At 43.9% G+C, this 24111-nt stretch overlaps 3 protein-coding genes across 3 annotated transcripts; 2 read left to right on the top strand and 1 right to left on the bottom strand.

The window, feature by feature from the left end:
- Positions 1–3881: 3881 nt before the first annotated feature.
- Positions 3882–7691, top strand: LOC109734043 (ribulose-phosphate 3-epimerase, cytoplasmic isoform). The gene is made up of 8 exons (XM_020293258.4): positions 3882–4096; positions 4816–4820; positions 5901–5963; positions 6058–6164; positions 6240–6337; positions 6981–7073; positions 7174–7215; positions 7327–7691. Exons 1-8 carry the CDS (start codon positions 3980–3982, stop codon positions 7480–7482), a joined length of 681 nt encoding a protein of 226 aa, XP_020148847.1. The 5' UTR covers positions 3882–3979; the 3' UTR covers positions 7483–7691.
- Positions 7692–8490: 799 nt separating this feature from the next.
- LOC109734042 (uridine/cytidine kinase UKL1, chloroplastic) lies at positions 8491–14151 on the top strand. Its single transcript, XM_020293257.4, has 14 exons — positions 8491–8865; positions 8968–9059; positions 9408–9477; positions 9565–9683; positions 10419–10515; positions 10626–10705; positions 10838–11032; positions 11115–11198; positions 11315–11375; positions 12044–12104; positions 12530–12623; positions 12724–12796; positions 13377–13459; positions 13540–14151. Exons 1-14 carry the CDS (start codon positions 8649–8651, stop codon positions 13684–13686), a joined length of 1473 nt encoding a protein of 490 aa, XP_020148846.1. The 5' UTR covers positions 8491–8648; the 3' UTR covers positions 13687–14151.
- Positions 14152–19000: 4849 nt separating this feature from the next.
- LOC109734041 (uncharacterized) lies at positions 19001–21498 on the bottom strand. Its single transcript, XM_020293256.3, has 3 exons — positions 21281–21498; positions 19906–20659; positions 19001–19790 (listed from the first exon to the last, which is right to left on the bottom strand). Exons 2-3 carry the CDS (start codon positions 20601–20603, stop codon positions 19208–19210), a joined length of 1281 nt encoding a protein of 426 aa, XP_020148845.1. The 5' UTR covers positions 20604–20659; positions 21281–21498; the 3' UTR covers positions 19001–19207.
- Positions 21499–24111: the final 2613 nt, after the last annotated feature.

The raw sequence follows: 24111 nt of genomic DNA, 5'->3' as shown, positions 1-24111 counted from the left end.
CACGATCCAGCAGAGTGTCGAGGGAGAGTTTCGTCAGCACGACGGCGTGATGACGGTGATGATGAAGCTACCGGCGCAGGGCTTCGCCTAAGCACTGCAACGATATGACCGAGGTGGAATATGATGGAGGGGGGCACCGCACACGGCTTGGAACAATCAACTTGTGTGTTCTAGGGTGCCCCCTGCCCCCTATATAAAGGAGCAAGGGGGAGGCCGGCCGGCCTTGGGGCGCGCCAAGGAGAGGGGGGAGTCCTCCTCCTAGTGGGAGTAGGACTCCCCTTTCCTAGTCCATCTAGGAAGGAGGAAGGGGGAAGGAAGGAGAGGAAGAGAGGGAGGAAAGAGGAGGCGCTGCCCCCTTCCTTGTCCAATTCGGACTCCCAATGGGGGGGGGGGTGACCAGCCCTAGGCCCCCTCCTCTCTCTCCCACAAGGCCCATGTTGGCCCATTAGATCCCTCGGGGGTTCCGATAACCCCCGGCACTCCGATAAATATCCGGTGACCCCCGGAACTCATCCGGTGTCCGAATATAGTCGTCCAATATATCAATCTTTATGTCTCGACCATTTCGAGACTCCTCATCATGTCCGTGATCACATCCGGAATCCGAACTATCTTCGGTACATCAAAACACATAAACCCATAATACTGATCGTCACCGAACGTTAAGCGTGCGGACCCTACGGGTTCGAGAACTATGTAGACATGACCGAGACACGTCTCCGGTCAATAAAAAATAGCGGGACCTGGATGTTCATATTGGTTCCCACATATTCTACGAAGATCTTTATCGGTCAAACCGCATAACAACATACGTTGTTCCCGTTGTCATCGGTATGTTACTTGCCCGAGATTCGATCATCGGTATCTCAATACCTAGTTCAATCTCGTTACCGACAAGTCTCTTTACTCATTCCGTAATGCATCATCCCGTAACTAACTCATTAGCTACATTGCTTGTAAGGCTTATAGTGATGTGCATTACCGAGAGGGCCTAGAGATACCTCTCCGACAATCGGAGTGACAAATCCTAATCTTGATCTATGCCAACTCAACAAGTACCATCGGAGACACCTGTAGAGCACCTTTATAATCACCCAGTTACGTTGTGACGTTTGGTAGCACACAAGGTGTTCCTCCGGTATTCGGGAGTTGCATAATCTCATAGTCATAGGAACATGTATAAGTCATGAAGAAAGCAATAGCAATATACTAAAACGATCAAGTGCTAAGCTAACGGAATGGGTCAAGTCAATCACATCATTCTCTAATGATGTGATCCCGTTAATCAAATGATAACTCATGTCTATGGCTAGGAAACATAACCATCTTTGATTCAACGAGCTAGTCAAGTAGAGGCATACTAGTGACACTCTGTTTGTCTATGTATTCACACATGTACTAAGTTTCCGGTTAATACAATTCTAGCATGAATAATAAACATTTATCATGATATAAGGAAATATAAATAACAACTTTATTATTGCCTCTAGGGCATATTTCCTTCAGGACCCCCTCCCCAGTTTGGATTGGGATTGGGGGGGTGCACCCCACCACTTGGCCGCTTCCTCCTCTCTTCCACCATGGCCCACTAAGGCCCATTAACTCCCCGGGGGGTTCCGGTAACCCCCCGGTACTCCTGAAAATGCCAGAACTCATCCGAAACCTTTCTGGTGTCCAAACATAACATTCCAATATATAAATCTTGATGTCTCGACCATTTCGAGACTCCTCGTCATGTCCGTGATCATATCTGGGACTCCGAACAACCTTCGGTGCATCAAATCACAAAACTCATAACACATGTCGTCATCGAACGTTAAGCCTGCGGACCCTATGGGTTCGAGAACTATGTAGACATGACCGAGACTCATCTCCGGTCAATAACCAATAGCGGAACCTGGATGCTCATTTTGGTTCCTGCATATTCTACGAAGATCTTTATCGGTCAAACCGCACAACAACATACGTTGTTCCCTTTGTCATCGGTATGTTACTTGCCCGAGATTCGATCGTCAGTATCATCATACCTAGTTCAATCTCGTTACCGGCAAGTCTCTTTACTCGTTCCGTAATGCATCATTCCGCAACTAACTCATTAGTTGCATTGCTTGCAAGGCTTATAGTGATGTGCATTACCGAGAGGGCCCAGAGATACCTCTCCGATACACAGAGTGACAAATCCTAATCTCGATCTATGCCAACCCAACAAACACCTTCGGAGACACCTGTAGAGCATCTTTATAATCACCCAGTTACGTTGTGACGTTTGATAGCACACAAGGTGTTCCTCCGGTATTCGGGAGTTGCATAATCTCATAGTCAAAGGAATATGTATAAGTCATGAAGAAAGCAATAGCAATAAAACTAAACGATCATTATGCTAAGCTAACTGATGGGTCTTGTCCATCACATCTTTCTCCAATGATGTGATCCCGTTCATCAAATGACAACACATGTCTATGGTCAGGAAACTTAACCATCTTTGATTAACGAGCTAGTCAAGTAGAGGCATACTAGGGACATTCTGTTTTGTCTATGTATTCACACATGTACTAAGTTTCCGGTTAATACAATTCTAGCATGAATAATAAACATAATCATGATATAAGGAAATATAAGTAACAACTTTATTATTGCCTCTAGGGCATATTTCCTTCACTTCTATCCTCTTCCACAGCTCTGTCTCACCACCTCAACATTGCCACGAACCCATCCCCAGCCCTCCCCCTGGGGCATTGGATGGAGGGCTTTCTTCCATGGATGCTCGCTCGGTGACCACACCAAGTTCGCCAAGACCATGAAGGTGTGCTCTCAGTTCACTAGCATCAAGGAGATGCACAAAAAGAGGCATGCGCTATGGGGATGAAGGAGCCGTTGAAGATGATGATACCTGACCTAGTGAAAGGCGCTATGTTAGTGGACATACTATGCTGGGCGATGGATTAGGCCGAGTCCGGCGATCCTGTTCAGAGGGCCAGATGGGAAATGTACAGGCTTGTCAGGCCTCCTCATGCCCAACCAGCCATTGCGGTAGCGTCGGAGGATGACCACAAAGTGGTGGAGCTGCTGGTTAGGGCGGCGGCACCAAACGATCGTGCAAGGCCCATCGTTCTGGACGAAGACGATGAGGAGGAGATGATGGATGCTGCGGTGGAGCCGGTGGTGGACAACAACAAGGCTACAGGGCCCCACTGCTCCAAGCGCCTCCAAGGTCGCCGGTTTAGAATGTTTAGGTGCTTGTAAGGTTGATGTACCCCCATTCTCCAACCCCCTTTACTCAAAATCATCGTATGAACCCTAAAATCCATTGATAATGCCATTTCTGAACTACTACATAATCGAATGTGAAAATCCAATCCCTCCACTCCCTTGTTTCAGTCCGATCCCTAACGCTTGAATCAAATGTGGAAATGCTAAAGTGCGAGTTGAATGCAGGTAATCGAAAGAGAGGGCAAGGGCTTACAACCATTGCCAAAGTCCTGCCATTGCCGGCGCCAGTGTGAGAGCGGGGAGAGCGGAGAAAGGGGAGAGAGATCGGTAAAGGAATGTGAGGGTGATGGCTTCGGGAAACAACGTGACGTCTCGAGAACACCTCCTTGTGTGCAGCCTCCGCCACCCACGTGCCACAAGTTGCATTGGGGGGTGGAGCACCTGAGTGCTCATGTGTATTTCCCCTCATTTCACAACCTTTTACAAGTCTCGATATTTATTCATGAAATTCAACAAATAATTCGTCTGAGCCGACAACCAAGGGTTGGTGAAAGAAAAAAAACAGTATTGTGTTGGCCCTGGCAGTAGCAGCCCCTTCTCCGGCCACTGACGAGTGGGCCATAGGCGGCTCACCTGCCCCAAACACAGGCGTGAAACAAACCAGCCTCCGTTCCGTCACGCGACCCGAACGAAACGTCGTCCGCTTCCCCACCTTCGACACTCAATTACCATCCAGCGACCACCGGTCCTCCAATCGGAAGCACCAACCATGGCGGCGGCGGCGAAGATAGCGCCGTCCATGCTCTCGTCGGACTTCGCCAACCTCGCCTCGGAGGCCGAGCGCATGGTCCGCCTCGGCGCCGACTGGCTCCACATGGACGTCATGGTACGATCCCCCCCTCCCGTCCCCTCTCCCCCCACCATGTTTCCTAACCCTGCTTGATTGATCCACCCTCGAATCCTCGAGATTCGTCCAGGAGTAGGATTGGACCGCGCACTGTTATGGTCGCTTCAGTCGTTTGCCGCCGTGACGGAGTCGGTCATGCTAGGGAACTAGGGATAATAGGATTGAACCACTGAATGAATCAGAGGAGCTGCCATGCTTCTTGTTTCTGCACACAACTAGGCCTTGCAGTGAGCATAGGCGATTCGGTAGAATTTGTTCGGAGTTGACAGTCTTCTCTGCTCCGCTTTCTGCTACTGAAAGGTTACTCTGAACATCGTTGTTCAGAGCATGAGCGTGAGCTGTCATGTTCGCAGTAGTTCCGGTCTGCGATGTGCTATGCTGCAACTGTACTGGTACTTACTAGTCTAAGGCAGTGACTTTTTTTTTTGAACCGGGCTAATCCCCTTTCCATTAAAGATATAACGGAAATACAGCCAAATCCATGTCAAGGCTGTGACTTGCCTGTTACAGGCATGTGACAAGTTCAGTTAATTTTGTTCCTCTCAGGGAATGTGTTCTAGTAGTTAATTTTGTTCCTCCCAACGATTGTGTTCCATTTTATTTTTCTTTTAGACAGGGATAGTGTGCATTGATCATGGACATTCAAGCTAGGAATTCCATTTGCCTTATGCTCATTCTGTTTCTTTTCCACCTTGCAGGATGGGTGAGTTTGTCTCTACTTTCCACTGCGGATGCGGCAGATCGATTTTGATCTGTTACTGAATTGTGTCGACTCTTTCTGGTGCCAAAAAACTATTCTGACATACCAATGCCAAATTTTATTCCTATCTCTTAGTATGTAGGCAGAGCTCTGCCTTTCGTTCAAATAATGAAATATATGTTTGCCCTTATTTATCTGCTAGCATAGCAGGCTGGCAGTGGGTGTTTAAGCTAAGCTAACTAGATAAGTATGCAGGTGGCTGTATACATGCTTACAAGCTACATCTACCTAGACGATTTTTGTTTTTAACCCACACATCTATGTTCTCTTAGTTGCTGTTCGATCTATGGACCTTGCTGTTTAATTTTTGGCTACTTTCGTTAGATACCTTGCTTATTCGAACATCCTGCTCATGGATGCGAAATGTTAATAAAATCTCACACAAAGAGCATGATTTCCAAAATATGTATATAAGAAGGAAAGCAATAAGCCTGATAGCCATGTGACTAAAGTTGAAAAAGAAGCAGCTTAAACTATGCACTATTCTTTCACATTTTGCCTACTTAAAGGAATGTCGACCTTTCGTTCTGAAAATAAACAATAGGAAAATTCAAAGTTGCTAATGATGAAACAAGAGGTATCTGCAGTCAGTATGGAGATGGTGTTCCCTTTGTTTGCTTAGACAGAGAACACACACCTTGAGCATAAGGGAGAGAAATTAGATACCTTCTTCAAGATGGTGAAAAGTAGAATGCTTGCTTAAGATGCCCTTTTCCCCCCTATGAACTGGGTATCACCGAAGTAAGTTATCAACATGAATCGCTGTCTTTCTTCACGTGGGAATCTTGTCATTTTTTTGTTGTCAACAGGATCATACAGATCCTATATCTGGATGTTCTCTTGAATATCTTTCTAAAACTCCTAGATGAAAGACTGCATGCGAAAAGAATATCATTATTATGTTATATGTTGAATCAAGTTTGAAGGACAATGCATTCATCTTGTTGGGAAATTTAATGATAGACTATTTTGATGATGACAAAAAGAACTATCAATTTTGAAGCTGGCTGTTTGCACGCGCAGGCACTTCGTTCCTAATTTAACTATTGGAGCTCCAGTGATTGAGAGCTTGAGGAAGCACACCAAGTATGGTGACCTTCCTTGCCTTATTTATCTTCACTTTCATGGATTCTGTTCGTATAGGCTATATGCACCTAATACTGCTATTCTCGATTTCTAGGGCATATTTGGATTGCCATCTCATGGTCACAAATCCTTCTGATTATGTAGAGGCATTTGGGAAAGCTGGTGCCTCAGGATTCACATTCCATATAGAAGTAGCCAGGGGTAAATAAACACGTGCTGACAAATCTGCGAATGGTTCTTCATGATTTTTGTTGCCTTATGGAAAGCTTGGTGCAGATAACTGGAAAGAGCTCATCCAAAACATTAAAGCAAAGGGCATGCGGCCTGGTGTATCATTGAAGCCTGGTACTCCTGTGGAAGATGTTTTTCCCCTGGTAATATCATTTGCTCCATACAATTATTCTTGTTATCATGTTGTACATTAAATTAAAGAAAAACCACTGGAAGACAATACATTTTCCATATTTTTTCTCATATTAACAGCTAACATGAGAAGTGAGCTCATATGCATTTATTTTCAACGCGTACAGTTAGCTTTATGTCTAATGCATAAAATCCAGTTTGTCCTCCTCTGGTGTCCAGAACTGAAACCTCATCCAGAGCTGATTTATGTACTACTCCCTCCATACCACAATATAAGATCATTTTTCAAGCTAACGTAGCTTAAAAAACGATCTTATATGTGGGTCGGAAGTAGTAGTTCTTTTTTAGGTAGTGTACTAGTGTTGTTGTACACTCGTATACTGGACCATTGGTCCATTAATCCATTCAAGTAGCAATGTGTTATGTTTAACTTTTAGCATAATTTGTTGATCAAAATGATCGTGCCACAAGCACATCCAGTTTTCCTTGTTCAGGCGCATTTCACTTCCCCTTCTTACACAATCATCACCGAATGTGACTGTACTCTAGTACATCTTCCATTGCAGATGAATGGCCTTTGTTATGATGACCTGTCTAAACTTAATCATCTGATCTCCGATTAGCTAGCATTTCTACTAATAACTGTATTTACAGGTGGAAGCAGAAACCCCTGTAGAGTTGGTTCTGGTGATGACAGTCGAGCCTGGCTTTGGTGGCCAGAAGTTCATGCCGGAGATGATGGATAAGGTATCCACCCATTTTGTTTTCCGGGGTCGATACTCTTACCGTTTCTTATCTAGGATAGTTCTGACCACTTCCTCTCTGTAACCTGTATTTGTTTCTCCAGGTGCGTACGCTGAGGAAGAAGTACCAGTCCCTCGACATTGAGGTACAGTACAATGCGATCCACCCATGTTCAGCTAGTATCACATCACAGGCGCCCATAGGCGATCTTCCCACGGCGTCTCGTTTCCTGACGTTATATCGTTTGTGTGTGTAGGTCGACGGCGGCCTGGGTCCTTCCACCATCGACGCCGCCGCGTCCGCCGGCGCCAACTGCATCGTCGCGGGGAGCTCCGTGTTCGGCGCGCCCGACCCCGGACAGGTCATCTCGGCGCTGCGGAAGAGCGTGGAGGCGTCGCAGATCAAGAGCTGATCATCTGTAGCTCAGCACGCTCTGACGGACGTATGTTTCTTCTGCCGCAAACTAGAACCACTCTGCACGACCGACGCTCAGGCAGTCAGCAGTTTTGTGATTCCGAATAAAATGTATCCTTTGCTTTCACGCAGTCTGGGTCTTGTAGAGATGCTGGTAACAGTGACATGAAAGGCATAGTACTACTACCGTGCGATATTTCTGGTTCACTGTGCGTCGCAGGTTGGAGCTTTGGATCTGATTCCTCGTTCCCTGTCACGCTACCATTACCAAACGGGAGGACACGGCGAGACGGCACACGTTGTCGATAGGAGCGGAATCAGATTGGCCCTTGTCTCCTTTTTTCTCAACACTGCCAAGACGTCTCGAGCCATGTGCATCGCACGTTGATCGATCAGTTGTCCATCCATCCATGCCCTAAACTGGATCACGCATACTCATGCTACTGATGCAACTGTATTATATACTCCCTCCCTCCGTTTCTTTTTACTCCGCATATAAGATTTGGTCAAAGTCAAACTACACAAAATTTATATTAAAAAATATGAACATCTACAACACTAAAACTATATAGTACTATGAAAATACATTTCATGATGCATCTCATGATGTTGATTTCATATTGTCAATGTTTATATTTTTTAAGATAAAGCTAGTCAAATTTTATGAAGCTTGACTTTGACCAAACCTTATATGCAGACAAAAAAACGGAGGGAGTACGCTACTGCCGATAGACGACAGAGCGGCTGCAGCACACGGATCAACATTGCTTCATGCCCTTTTTGTCGTTGAGAAGGAAAAAACAGCGTGATCAGATCGTGCACCCAGCCACCGGCCCCACCCCACCCAGCCATCCTGTGCTCCCTGCGCGTGGTGTTCCTGCGCCGTTTACTCCCATCCCCATCGGCAGGCCCACCCGCCACTCTCCCAGTCCACCCATCGCCCCTCAAAAAAAAAAACCCATCGCCTCCACGAGCAAAAGTGACCCCACGCACCACGTTTCGGGGAAACTATTTATTTTCCCGTCGGTTCAAAAACCCGATCGCGACTCGCGAGCGGATCCGGGTTGGGGTGAACAGTCACGGCAGGACCCGCGAAGCGGCCGTGCGAGCGACCGAATCACGAATCCCGATCGACCGGCGGCGGCGGCGGCGGGACCGACGACCATGCCGGACAAGGCGGTGGACGACGCCATGGAGTCCGCGGTGGGGGCCCACTTCAGCGGCCTCCGCCTCGAGGCGCTGCGCCTCCCCGCCCCATCCGGGCCCTCCTCCCCCTCCTCCTCCACCTCCGCCGGCGCCGCCGCGGCCCTCGCCAACGGGCTCGCCCACGCCCACGCCGACGTCGCCTCCCCCTCCTCACTCAGGCAGCCCTTCGTCATCGGTAGAGTATTTTTTCAGCGCCCTGCTCCCCACTGGCCAGTCGCTGAATGTGCCCTGCTTCTGAAGCTCTGGCTGGTACTGACTGTTCGCGTGGTCTCTCTAGGGGTCTCGGGCGGGACGGCCTCGGGGAAGACCACCGTGTGCGACATGATCATCCAGCAGCTGCACGACCACCGCGTCGTGCTCGTCAACCAGGTCTGCTCACCAACTGTCGCTACTCTTCTGCGATTGGAAATGCTTTGCGTTACGAGCCTGCTAGGGATCCTGCAGTAGAATCATGCTTTTTAGTTTGTATATGTCGTGTCCAAGTGATGCAGTTTATCCAATTCCAAGGCCTGTCGTGCTACCATAGTCTTTACTTAGTCTGGGAACTGAGCAATGAGTGTACAAGAACCTAATGGTTGGCTGTTGTTCGCACCTTCAGAACTGAACAATGAAGTCGCAGTAAAGCTAGTCGCACACAATCCTACAGCAAATTTCAAAAGCAGACCAATTTCATTTCCCGGACATGCCTGATTTTCAGTATGGCCTTAAATTTTGTAGGATTCATTTTACCGTGGCTTAACTGCTGAGGAATCTGCAAGTGCTCAGGACTACAACTTCGATCATCCTGGTATTTCACTTTTCATGCTGTTGTGATCAGAGAACGAGCTGTCTATTGTTTCGTGGAATGTGAAGCAGATGCTTTCTTTCTTTACAGACGCATTTGATACGGAGCAACTTCTTGAATGCATGGGGCAACTAAAACGTGCATTGCCTGTAAATGTTCCCATATATGACTTCAAAAATCACCGAAGGTGCTCAGAAAGGTTCCGAAAGGTTGGTAGCAATCAGTTATGCCTTATGAACTTGTTGGCATGAAGAAGTTTCCTGTGTTTACCATTTTGAGTCAAGCTCATTTGACTTTTCAATAACTCTTTCTGAGAATTAATTTCTCGATAACTTTGGGTGAAGTCTTTTTTCTATCTGTACAACTATATGACCATCTGGTATATTGTACGGTAGAGTGCAAGCCTATGCTTTCTATGGGAAATATTGAAAGTACAGGGCATGTTATTTGCTTTCTGTGTAAGACATTGGAAAATAATACTGCTTTGAGGTATGAAAATTTATTGCATAATGCGTGCAACATTTTTGCAGCCTGATATAATTTACAACCTTGCAAGGAATTCTGCTAGTCACTGATTTTTTTTTTCACCCTTTATGATCATGTCATAGACATTTGTATGAACAGGCAAACTACTTCCAAAACTCTGCACTAGTCTGACTTGTGAACTTATGCAGTCTGTATTCTTAATTTTGAAGTAAACTGTATTAAGCTGTGATAAAGAATACAATTCCTTGAAGTAGTACTATTGAATATCTTGATATATATTTATTTCAGTTTGTAAGTTTTAGAATGATTATATTTCAGTATTATGTTTGCTGGCTTCTATCAGTACCTGGAAACGTCAACCGAGATGGTTATTAGTTGGAAGTACTGGACAAGTAGGAAAACTGGTCTAATCATGAACCTTTTCGCCAACTAAATGACGTCAAATTTCATTTTGCAAGGTCAATGCATCAGATGTTATTATTTTGGAGGGCATTTTAGTCTTCCATGATCAAAGGGTTCGCAATCTGATGGACATGAAAATTTTTGTGGACACAGGTCTGTGTTACGTGTACAGTGTACTTAAGCATTTGACTTGTTCTCTATAATTTTTGTGCTGGTAGCTAAAATTTTGTTCACTTTCTTGCATCCATGGTGTATCCAAACAGATGCAGATATTAGGCTTGCCCGGCGAATAAGGCGTGATACAGTTGAAAGAGGTAGAGATGTTAGCTCGGTGCTTGATCAGGTAGGTTAACTATTGTAGATTTTCTGCTGTTATTTTAGATTTTATCCTTGTGATTTGCAAGAAGATTCTGTCTATTTGTTTCTTGATATGTGAATGCCTGTGATGTAATATGCAATTCTTTTGGCATCTCAGTATGGGAGGTTTGTGAAGCCAGCATTTGATGATTTTGTTCTGCCTTCAAAGAAATATGCTGATGTGATCATACCACGCGGAGGTGATAACCATGTTGCAATTGACCTGATCGTTCAACATATTCGTACAAAGCTTGGTATGCATGACTTGTGCAAAGTCTTCCGAAACGTCTTTGTAGTTCAATCAACTTTCCAGGTAAAGTTAATCATCTTCATTGATTAAGCATTATACTGTTTTCCACTGTATTTTGAAGTTGCCTTTATGATGAATTTGTCAGATCCGAGGAATGCATACTCTGATTCGTGATAGGGATATCACTACACCTGACTTTGTCTTTTATTCAGATCGATTAATACGTTTGGTACATCTCTTGTTTCCATAGCCTTTATCTTATTATCAACTTTATGCTGAGTTAATTGCATTGAGTTTTAGATTGATTTAACTGGTCTCCTGTTTGTTTGAATAATGTCATGTTAGGTAGTTGAGCATGGTTTGGGCCATTTGCCATTTACAGAAAAGCAGATTATTACTCCAACAGGTAGTTTGCAAATGGCATTGCGTATCTTTTTTCACTTAGTTGTCCACCTTTCGATTTTGCATTTCAAGTACTGTTCCGTCGAGAAGTTTTTGACTTTGATTGATTTCCTAGAACAATTGTTGTTTGATCATTTCCCCTCGCTGAATGCTAGTATCTTATTTCCCCTCGAATTACATTTTTGATTAATATCTTTGATATTACACAGTACTAGGTACAAATTGAAAATTGTTGATATGGAGAGTTTATCCCCCACTAGGATTATTTTTGATTTGTAGCTGTGATGTTATGCAGTACTAGGTACAAACTGAAGCTTGTTAATATGAAGAGTCATACTACTATTTCTGCCATTAGGTGGAAACTGAAGCTCGTTGACATGGGGTCATACTACTATTTCTGCCATTACCGAGCTGTGGAATTTGTCACCTAGCTATATATGCCAATAAATTAGTACTCCTTGAAAACAGCAAAAAAAAAAAATTGATGCAAACATTTGAATTTGGATGCTCTGATTTAATATGCATAAAAAAGTTATCTTTTGGAAACCTGGAGCTCTGGCCATTTTCATAGATTTATATGTTTTCTGTTGTTTTCTGTAATGCTAGGTGCACACATGCTTGTATTTATTTATTTGTGCCAAACATTACGTGATGCTCTACTTGTTTGTCCAGGATCTGTTTATACGGGAGTTGATTTCTGCAAGAAGCTATGTGGAGTGTCTATTGTCCGAAGGTAATCACTGAAAATAGTTATTATCAACCCAACACAACAGCACACACCATTGACAGAAGTAATTTTTGTGAACAACAAGCATGCAGACTGCATTTAGTAATAACTATATTTGAACAGAAGTTCTTCATTTTAATTAAAGATGCTAGTTAATACTGCAAAAGATAATTTTTATGAGTATACATTCTGTTCTGTCCTGGCATGTAGGACCTTTTGTTTTCTCTCTGCCATTGTCTTGCAAGTTGTAAGATAGCTTTATAGTTCCAGAGTCTTATTTCGACATGATGAGCTGATGTCTCTGAATACCAAATAGTCACACTTTACTCTTTACATACCAGCCATGTTGCATATGTTTTTTCTCACCTATTCTTTTAACATATATTGAGATAACAACACTATTGTAAACAAATTCCGCATTGTCACTGCAGTGGTGAAAGTATGGAGAATGCATTGCGTGCTTGCTGTAAAGGAATAAAAATTGGCAAAATTTTGATACATCGTGTTGGAGATAATGGACAGCAAGTAAGATCTTGTGATTAATGACTTGTTGATAAATCTGTAAAATGGTTGAAGTTTCTATGGTCTCCAATGTCAATAACTATAATACACTTTCTGCATCTAGCTCATATACCACAAACTGCCAATGGATATAGATGAACGGCATGTTCTGCTTTTGGATCCGGTGCTTGGCACAGGTCAGTTTTGCTTGCCTCTATTCCTGTTCATTTATTTGTTGGCGCTAAAGTTAAGTGATTTAGGCTGTGCTAGTAAAAGTTTCGCTTGGCACACCCTATAATTGTATTTCTTATTGAAAGTAATGCTTTTGTATGATAATATATATGAGTGTCTTTTAATTTGATGCAGTTATATGTATGGCATGCATTCACAGAAACGTATCTGGGTGTTATGAGATATATCCTGATACCAAATCTCACCCAGTGATAATTTTTCCTTTACTAATGCATAAAATTAAAGATTTAATAAACTTTTCATTGTTGGTTTATCTGTTGGGAAATGCCTTGGATTTGGTAAATTTCATGTAAAATATATTTAACCGTGTTCTCAATAAATAGCGGAAGTTTGGTGCTACATCGTTTGCGTTGGAAGATATGCTTCTACTCATATATAGTACTCCATGATTCGTAGATGATTATTGTTCTTTAGATCCACAAATCTGTAATTCGTTCGTCCATGTGCAGTTGCCTTTTTTGAATTGATGTTGCACCAGTTTTTACCCGATTTGTTCGTGACTGAAGTGTTGCCTTTTTCCCCCAGGGAACTCAGCAAATCAAGCTATAGATCTTCTTCGAAGGAAAGGTGTTGCTGAGGAGAGGATCATATTCCTCACTCTCATCTCGGTAAACCTGTTAGCATACTGAATCAGTTTACTCCTTGTCCCTTTTCTTTGTCACTCAAGCCCGTTTTCAACTCCTTGTAGGCACCCGAAGGGATTCAATGTGTGTGTACGCGATTTCCGAAGTTGAAGCTTGTAACGTCAGAGATAGATACCGGGCTGAGCGAGGAATTCAGAGTCATCCCAGGTTTGGGAGAGTATGGTGATCGCTACTTCGGCACAGACAACTGATGGCGGCTCGTACTGCTATCGATGCCTGTGCAAAAGCTGACTTCATCGCTGGAGACTGCAGAGGAATGATGGTACAATCGGCGGTAGCATCAATTGGACCGAGGATACATGCTGGGGAAACAGATGTTAAATCAGAAGATACAGCATGAATATTTTTAGACTCCAGAGTTAGATATCCGTCACTAGCCATTGCTGGAGCTAGTTGTCTGGCCTTAGCCCTGAGTGGAGGTAGTAGAATGATTGCAAGCTCGTTTCATTTGAATATCTCTGTTGCTGTGCTGCTTCAGCTGAGGCAACACATGATTGAGCCTTAAATGTCCAAGTGCCCATCACTAGCTGTTACGCTGCTATTGTGTAAAATTATGTCAAACCTGTTTGCACCTCTTGATGTCAGATGTTACAATTAACATTTGGAGAAATGTGAGTCCTCTAAGCAAGCCAAATCTAAAAGTTGCTCTGAGAAAACGGGATTGCTAAAGGCTTAACAAAGTCTCAGTTGATTATCTTCGTGAGATTTTATCTAGAGGTCCATGCAGATTTTTATTTTAAATTTATTCTTTCTTCATTTTTATATATTTGGTCACTTGGTTAAGTCTCAGTTGACTGAGGTCTCGCTAGAAAAAATTCGCTGAATCGCATCCATCATCCTAGCAATCGCTGTAGAAGAAAAATGCACAATCCGTATCAGGAAACAAGCTCCTGATCATCAACAGATTGAACCGTATTTAGCCTTGGCAAACCGGAGCAGTCCACAGCATGCATGCGACTACCTTCATTCAAAAGAACAGGCCACATGTTCCTTCTTTAAAAAATAATAATAATCAACAGACCACATATTTGTGGCGCAAGCAAGAGAGACTTTGAGATGTCTTTTGGCAAGCATAACAAGACATGAGAGCAGTGGCGGAGCTTCAAGCCCATTGTTGGGCGGGCTGGGCCGGCCAAACAGAAGGAAACATCTTGGGGCTGGTGTTCCAAGGCCTAGAAGTAAAAAAAAAAACTTAGTGTATAAACTCCAGAAAGCTGGGCGGGCCATGGCCCATTCGGCCTTGCGGTGGCTCCGCCAGTGCATGAGAGGGTGTCATGCAATGTATGGCAAATAAAATGTTTTACCTTTGCTGGACAAGATAGCTTTCAAATCTTACCAAATAGAATTAACTGTGGTTTGTCCCATTCCATTAGTATGTCACAGTTTCCTTCCATATTGGTGTTCCCGTTCCACAAAATAAGTTGATTGAACCGAAAATATCCCATTTTTCATGTAACTCCAAGCGACAAATTTTGACATGTCGTGTTGAGGAAGAGGGATTGCGAGGACCCATTGTGCATCAATTGGCCATAATGTTTGCCTGACCAGATCTTCATCCCAATATGTAACATCATTTGCCTATAAGAGGCACAATAAGAATCGAAAACTGACTTTAAAGTCTCAACATTACACATATTAGCTCTCATGACGATCAACAAATCATCAACAAAGAGAATGATCAGTTATAGCGGGGGCATCTATGCAAACCTTCACTCGAAAAATATTCCCATTCTCATCCGCATGCATCAAAAGAGCAGTCAGATCCTCCATACACAACAAAAGTAGATAAGAAGATATAAGATCTCTCTCCCAACCTCTTGTAGGCTTGAAACCCGCGCTTTCTTCCATATTAAACCGAACATGGTATTCACACTGGATACACATTGCATAATAAAATTGACCCAAATCTTCTGGAAGCCAAGTTTCAACATAATCTCCTTCAAGAAAGGCCACTCAACCCTGCCATAAGCTTTATGCATTTCAAGTTTAATAATACATAGACCCTCTTTGCCTTCTCGCTTCTTTTTTATTGTGTGGAAGCACTCATAAGCCACTAATACATTGTCTATAATCATTTTTCTAGGCACAAAAGCACTCCAAGTCAGACTTGTAATCTCTAGCAGAAAAACCTTCAAACGAGTTGCCACCATTTTTACAATAAATTGGAATACCTTTTCTAGAGAATTGTCCTTGGGGATCATCACAAATCACAGTATCATTCCATCCTGATGGAATAGTGCATGTATTCACCGCTTGCGGCACCTCTTCAACAAGATCGCCCCTTAACATGGGCCAAAACCTTTTATTTATCCAAAATTCCATGTAGTCCATCTGAGGGCATCTCTAGCCGATCCCCTAAAAACTATTAGAGGAGTAAAATTTCCAGTTTACTCCTCTAGTTGCACCTAGCCGAACTCATATAAGGTTTAGAGGAGAAAAACAATTATACTCCTCGGCATCACGAACTCCTATATTTACTTGGCCGACCACCCCCCCCCCCCCCCCCCCAGTAAAAAATGCCCATTCATCCCTCGTCCGCACCCACCCCTCGCGTCGCATCTACTTCGGTGCCTCCCTTCTTGTCTCCGCTAGCCACCACGCACCACCACTGACCACCCGTAGGACCCGCCGCGCTCCTCACCACCCCGATTTGGTCCTCTCTCGCTGCCATTGACGTGTAAATCAGCAGATCTATGGCCCTCATCGCCAACGGTGCATTCGGCACTGCCTCACCCGCCGGTGCAATTGCATTTTTGGTGGATCCGGCGAGGACTTAACCGCATAGCCCCCGTAACCACTCTGGGCCACATCTCGGTATGTCCTCCTCCTCTCGGCACTCGGATCTCACTCGTCGACCTACCACCAGCATAGCCACATCCGGCCGTCGGTCGGGCTCAGCACTAGCCCAACAGCTCGTCGGCTTGCGGTTGCCGGTCATCGAGTGTAACCACTACCCGCTGCTGGTGCTACACCGAGTTTTGAGCACGCCGAAACTTTCCGTATGGGTGTTCTTCAAGTGCGAAAAGGACGGGGTGAGTGGCTATTTTGCGGTTGTTCTTCAGATTTGTCGCCATGTGGAACTTATTGTTTGCTCACAATATTGTATTAAGAAGGATGCGAGTTTTGGTATTGAGAAGAAGAGTACATTGATATATTGTTATGGAGAAATTTGCTAGATGTTCATGCACTACTTGTTAGAGTTGAGACTAGAGACGGCGCAATGTCCAATTGTGTGGAGGCGAAGAAGAACGAAGTGTGCAAGCTCAAGAAGCTAGTAGAGAAAAGCAACAATGTTGGCAGTGAAGACATAGAAAATGTAATAAACGAACTAGTGGGAGCACTTAGGGCACTTGGGTTTCTATTAAAGTGTCTAATTGTTCTTGTAGTTTTTTTTGGATTGGTTCTCTTAGCGAAGAATCGGTGAAGTATGTAACCACGATGTCATTTAGTAAAGTAATATAAGAGTAAAATTTATTTCGGTGGCCAAAAATTAACCGACTTTTTTCTTTACTCCGCTAAGTTTAGGAGATCGACTCTGAACGTCATTTCTTTAGAGGAGCAAATGTGCTCCTCTAAAGTTTACTTGGCCGTTTACTCCTCTAAAATTTAGGAAATCGGCTAGAGATGCCCTGAGAGCTTTTAAATCACCAATAGCAAAAAAAGCCTTACAAGGCAAAGAGGGAGTACATGAGCAGGGTCAGGAACAAGTTCCAGACCCGCGTCCTGGAGCTTGGCTACTCCTTCGTCTTCACGGTGAGTGGTGCAACACACATGATACGTGCTTGCAACATTCATGTCCCCAAATCTTTCCGACGTTGCACCATGCATGTGGATGTACTATCCTGCTGCAAATGTATATCATCTTTTGATCTGAATTCTTTCATCAATCGATCGATCAGGACGTGGACATCGTGTGGTTTGGGAACCCGCTGCTGCGGGTGCCGGTGGGCGCCGACGTCGCCATCTCGTGCGACCAGTTCTATGGCGACAACCCCTACGACGTGTGGAAGAATGCCAACGGCGGGTTCCCGTACGCGAGGCCGAGCGCGAGGACGGTCGCCTTCTTCAAGGGGTGGTACGAGGCGAGGAGGGCGCACCCGGGCCAGCACGACAAGTAAGTGTTCGACAAGGTGAAGCACGAGCTGTCGCTGCGGCACGGCGTGGTGCTGCACTTTGTCGACACGGCCTACTTCGGCAGCTTCTGCCAGCACAAGAAGGACTTCCGGCAGCTCTGCACCTTCCACGGCAACTGCCTCAAGGGTCTGCCCATGAAGCTGGGCCTGCTCCGGAGTCTCCTGGATGAACGGAAGCAGTTCAAGATCGCCGGGCCGCGGGGTGGGAGTACCAACAGTACCGTCTCAGAATGAGCATAAATGATCGATGTAGTACCATTTTGTATGCCAAGATGCTATAGACTAGACTAGAGCGGTGCGGTTTGATGTGATCTTCGGCTTTTCCGCAGCTACTCCTCCCCTACGAAAACGTCAGAGTTCTGATTCCTTCTGGTTCATGTTTCTCATCGCTGATTCCAGATCAACCTCATCTCCTTCCTTGCCTTTCCCCTTCACCGAGCCGATCCCATCGAGGCGGAAGCTGCCATTAGTCGCCGCCGATCTGCGTCTCCTCCGTACTCCCACGACAGGGACACAAAAGAACCTGGGGGCCTGAGCGCACGTGGAGAGGCGAGATGGAGTGGAAACTGATAAATCCAAACAACTTGTAGGTTGTTTCGAGTTGTGCATGTTCCTATCCTCCAACCTACAAGATCCATAGGAAATTGATCGGCTTCTCTTTGGGCTGCCTGTTCTATCGAAAAGGAGATTAGACATGGAGAATAATTGTCTGTGAGTGAACCCGAATGAAAGGTAGGGGGCAGTGATTGTGGTGAGTGCTAACAAGTAACAACCTGTAACATAGTGATGTGCTCCATATATAAAACTCACAGTTCCTTTGAGTATCAGCACCACTCATACAAACCTCCTGGCAATGTTTGCAAACGTGCTGCAAATACACACAACGGCGTGCTTCCATTAGTTCAGCAATTTGGGACATGTAAGCATTAATGATCATTACTGGAAAAACTGTCTACGCCAAGTGCTTTGAGCTATGCCGATAGCCAAATCTCGGGCTCTCTTCAAATAGGAGTACGTTGTACGCCGAGAGCCACACTCAGCCAAAGGTAGAACACGGCAAAGACAGGACAATGCTGTGAGCCAAGTAAAAGGAACTCGGCAAACGAAAGAAACTCGGCAACCGTGTCATATGCCGAGAGCTAAACAGTGATTGTGGTGAGTGGTGAACAGCTGAAGGAAAAAAAAGAATGGGACGTTGCTGGACGGAAGCAATACCGGACAGCACAAAATCAGTGGGCATGCAACAAATACACACTCAAAAAACGTTGCCAAGAGGTTTATATGAGTGGTACTCACAGTTCTTTTGAGTGTCAGTACCACTCATATAAACCTCTTGGCAACGTTTGCAAATACACACAACGACATGCTTCCATTGGTTCAGCAACTTGGACATATGTAAACACTAATTGATGTTACTCGAAACGCAAAAAACTTGCAGCAATGAGGCTTAGATATGACCGGTCAATGTTTGACATACAATAGACCAGAAGAAACTCAATCAGACATAAGTTGACTATTAGATCTCTTATTCAGATACGCTGTGCTTATCAACAAGAGAAGATGAGTTAAATTGATTGCTCTATGGAAACTCTTCCATCCAGCAAGGAGTGTATATGAAAGACTCCTTTATAAATGGCTGGATACCAATCGATGTGCCATAACATTTGGGAAATATGTTTCCCAACTCTTGGACCTTCGAGCTATCTAAATGGTATGCCAGCCCTCTTTGCAATCCGACACACAGGAAGACAACCTCTTTGAAAGGATGGAATCCAAGTATACCAGTATAACAAGGAGACTCATCATCAGCCATGCTTTTGGGGTCAATAAGATTATCACTGTCAGAATCCCAGTCAAATTTCTGCCGCGCTATTGCTTCATCTTTAGCATCCTCACCATAGCCTTCATAATAGTTAACATCCTGTAATGTCCAGGGTCTGCTGCTTTCGTCAGTGTCAACGTGAAGGGAAATGTTATGCCTCAACACCCATTCCAACTGCCCACACGATTCATCAAGGATCCATACCCGGACCGGGTTATCCACAGGTGCACAATAAATCCCCTTCTCTGACTTACCTATATAAAGCATATCTTTCCCAAATAGAGTGCTTCTCCCTTTCGGTGGTTTAATTACTTGATACTTGTTGTTTGACAATGATATCCTGCAAGAATGAAATCATTGAGAAACACTAGTAATAAATCATATAACTGGATAAAATTTTCATTGATATGTAGTTAAACAATAAAAAAAATGATATTTCATGAGTGAGCAGTTACCTCATAACAAAGTGGCTTGGCAAATGGACGTAAAGTGATCCTCGCCAGTAGACAGCACGGTTCTGATAATATTGCCGAGCCAATCGCATGTCCGCAATTGTCCCAGCAGCCTCCCCTTCCCGAACAAAGCGCCTCTCCTCCCATCGTTTTGTCCTTGACGAGAACACATGTAGCATGCATAATGATGCTGGCCATTCTAATTCCTCTACAGTGGGATCCAATTTGACATCACGGTCTAACTTGGGAGAAATGGGGATTACCAGCACCTCATAGTGCGGAGATATGGTTGGGTCAAATACAAGGTGCTCTCCTTCAAAAGACTCCAGCCCCAGAGATGGGCACGGTGGCAACTCCGCCCACTGTCTTGTAGCGGGGTTAACCACGTAGCCATCAAGCAAGAGAAGGCCATTGCAATGGTCCTTGACGACAGATGTGGAAGGTAAGTAGTTGAGGTTGCCAGACACCAAGGGGCCTGTCGATGGGCGAGAGAAGAATTCTGACAACATCAAGTCGTTGAAATTGATGATTATACCGCCTACCCAGTGTGGAAGGAGGTCAGCTGGAAATAGGTGGCGAGCATCGATGATGGTGCACCAGGCCTTGCAGACACAGCGGGATATGGCAAGGTCGCGTGGTGCAATACGACGTAGGACGTCTGCAAGCACGTCTTGAGGCAGCATGACGTCCTGGTTTTCCATCTTTTCTGATATCTTATCAATTATGAACCTTCCTCTCGGCAAAGCTCTGCCATTACCTGTATTCCGAAAGAAACAAAATAAGCAATGCCCTCTGAATCAGTGGCAGCTATATGAACCACATAGGTGGAGTTGGGATTGAACAGACTCGTACTTGCCCTAAATAATCTGCTACATAATAAAGTACAGAACAGAATACGAGTAACAAGGCTGCAGTACAACAAAGCCTATCAACCACATTAAAGAAGTCATGTTTTAGTGTTGTCAATTCCGTATTTTTGCACTGTCAATGAAACTCAATAAGAAGAAAATTTCCAGAGGTTCAAATTTGCACAGTAGCTCCACTTGATTGGATCATGAGTTTGTCTTTTCTACTTTGCTCTGATTTATCTTGAGAACATGTGGCGGGGCGGGGAATGAAACATGTCCCAGGCTGAACTATCAGGTATAAAAAGATAAATCAGACAAAAAAGAGATGCAAAATAATTAGCAGGTTAGTGCCTAGCTCACAAAATTATGTTCATCCTAACCTATCTTGTTACGCAGCAAGCATTTTATTTGAAGGCAGAAAATGTTTCCATTTTGATGAATTGTGCTAGTATGATCTCTGAATTCCTACCCATTAATACTAGCTGATAGCCAGGAATAGCATCGAGATCTGATCTGCAAAGAGAAATTACCAAGCGGAGGCGATCTGAGGCAGCGGCGGCGAGCTCTTACGGCTCGTCGGGTTTAGTTAGGGTCCCCAGTCCCAGCAGGAGAACTTGGTGGCCGGCGGAGGAGCGGAGTAGGCGGGCCAGGGGGAGGGGCAGCCGGAGCGTCTGACTGAGGGCGGAGGGGGGCGGAGGGAGATTTTGGGTGCGATGCGGTGCATAGCACGCCTAGGTTTTCTCACTCTCTGCTTCTTGTTTCCCCTATAAATATAATAACCCTCTAGCGGATAATCTTTTTTTTAGGCCGGATCTCGCTGAAGGGGAGGACGAATTGGCCCGGCCCAGCAGCGCGAGAGGCCCAAGACTCGTTTTGTTCTTTTTCTTTTTACGTTTCTGTGTCTGATTTTTTACTTTATTTTTTATTTGTTTTATACTTTAAAATATACCATATATATGTATATTAATTAAAAAATACTAAAAAAACTTTTAAAAATGGTGACCAAGCATTTGAAAAATGTTAACTGTGTATCAAGAAATTGTTTATCACGTATAAGAAAAATGTATAAAAAACCAATGTGTATGAACACAATTATCTTGTATTAAAAAAACTTAATCAAGCATCTGAAAAAATGTTGAACATTTTTAAAAAAAAAATTTAAATGTGTATAAAAAATGTAGATCATGCATTTAAAAAATGATGAATTTTTTTGATTATGTATATAAAAATGTCAATCAGGCATTTAAAAAAAATGTTGAACAAGTATTTGAAAAATGTTAACCAAGCATTTTAAAAATGTTAAACGTGTATAGAAAAAATGTTTACCGTTTATAAAGAAATGATGAAATTTTCTGATCATGTATATAAATATTAATCAAGCATTGAAAAAAATGTTGAACAAGTATTTAAAATTGTTAATCAAGCATTTAAAAAATGTTGGACAAGTATTATGAATCTGAAATTGTGTTGGATTGAGTATTATGAATCTGAAATTGTTTGATGCGTATCGTATAATTAACTCATGGATACTTGTGGTGCCATTGAAGTATCTAGGTGACATGTCAAAATTTATGTTTTTTAATTTTCCTAACAAGTAGATGTAGTAACATAACTACATCTCGAAGGATTTTAATTTTTGAAGTTTTTATCATTTTTTTTTTCAAAACTGAAATGGCGATAGGGGGGGGGGTAGAGTTTGAAACTTTGAGAACCCCTTTAGTCCCGGTTGGTGTCTCCAACCGGGAGTAAAGGTCTAACCTTTAGTTGCCCTTTAGTCCCGGTTGGTGTCTCCCACCGGGACTAAAGGTCTGTAAGTGCGTTATATCGACTACAGGGGTGGTGAATAGGCGATTTTTACAAATTCGTCACTGAGAAATTCAACTTGAGGATTTCCGAAGTCACGAACTACTTGCAGCGGAATAAGTACTCAGGTGCATGCATAACAGAGCAGTAGCATAGACATCATGATGAAATGAAACATACACAGAGCACAAGTAGCGTGTAAACATGATAAGCAGGCTGAAGACAAAGTGACTGAAGAATTAGGATTGAGGAAATTGAGAAAGTCTTCAGTCAAAGTCTTCAAACAGTAACGATCAACTACATGAACACATGAATGAGGAAATGAAAGGATTGAGGAAATAGAACCAGTAGCTTGGTGAAGATGATGATTTGGTAGACCAGTTCCAACTGTTGTGACAGTCGTACGTCTGGTTGGAGCGACTAGGTATTTAAACCCGAGGACACACATTCCTCACCGTATTCTCCTTGAGCTAAGATCACGCAGACCTCGCCCAATCACTCGTGGTAAGTCTTCATGTGACTTCCAAACCTTCACAGACTCAGTCACTCGGCGATCCATAATTTCCTCTTGGATGCTCTAGACCATGACGCCTAACCGTCTGGAGGATGCACAATCCTCAAAGGTAACAAGCGTCGGTTCCACACAGGCACAATCTCTTCAGTGATGCTCAATCATTTTGGGTTTGTAGGTGTTTGGGTTTTCCTCACTGATGATTTTCGCTCAAAGTCCTCGGAGGATGGGATGCTCTCAATGACAAGTGTCAGTTTCTCTTGGAGCAGCCAACCAACTAGTGGTTGTAGGGGGCGGCTATTTATAGCCTAGGGAGCAACCCGACATGATAAGACATAAATGCCCTTCAATGATATGACCGTTAGGTGGGTAGATATTTTGGGACAGCTGGCGTGTAGCACGACAATGGTCGGAAATTTGAGTATCAAATTCCTCAGAGCTATCATGTTCCTCACTTGTAGGCAATCCGCACTGGCGAATTCCTAACTCCTCAGTCAGAACAAATTCCTCAGAGACTAGAAGATCTTCGTCTCTGTCACTGAAGAAATTGACTGAACTGTATGAGATTTCCAATGGCTTCACTCGAAAGGATTGGGTAGGTGTAGGATTTTGAGATGAGCATCACTTGGAAACTTTTCCTTAGTTTTACCTCTACCCCCTTTAACAGTACGGTGTTTCCTATGACTCAAGAAAGAGAAAATGAAACTACGAAAACAAAAGTCTTCATGCTTCATAATCCTCGCATGAATATCAAGTCTTCAAGGTCACACCAATTTCCGCACTTTCAAAGTCTTCAAGAAAACCAAAGTCTTCAGCTGAAGACATTCATTTTTAGGGGTCGACTTTCATCGTAAATATCAAACTCCTCATAGACTTATAGACCTATGTACACTCACAAACACATTAGTCCATTAACCTATAAGTCTTCAATACACCAAAAACACTAAGGGGCACTATATGCACTTACACTACTGCAGAATGCTGCTAACGCGACACTACGATCAGAGACCCTTCGAGAAACTATGTGCGAGGCAATAATCGCAAACG

This window comes from Aegilops tauschii, chromosome 5 (genome assembly GCF_002575655.3).
Source record: "Aegilops tauschii subsp. strangulata cultivar AL8/78 chromosome 5, Aet v6.0, whole genome shotgun sequence".
NCBI lineage: Eukaryota > Viridiplantae > Streptophyta > Magnoliopsida > Poales > Poaceae > Aegilops > Aegilops tauschii.
Note: the sequence above shows the minus strand (reverse complement) of the source record. Positions and strands in the feature narration are given on the sequence as shown.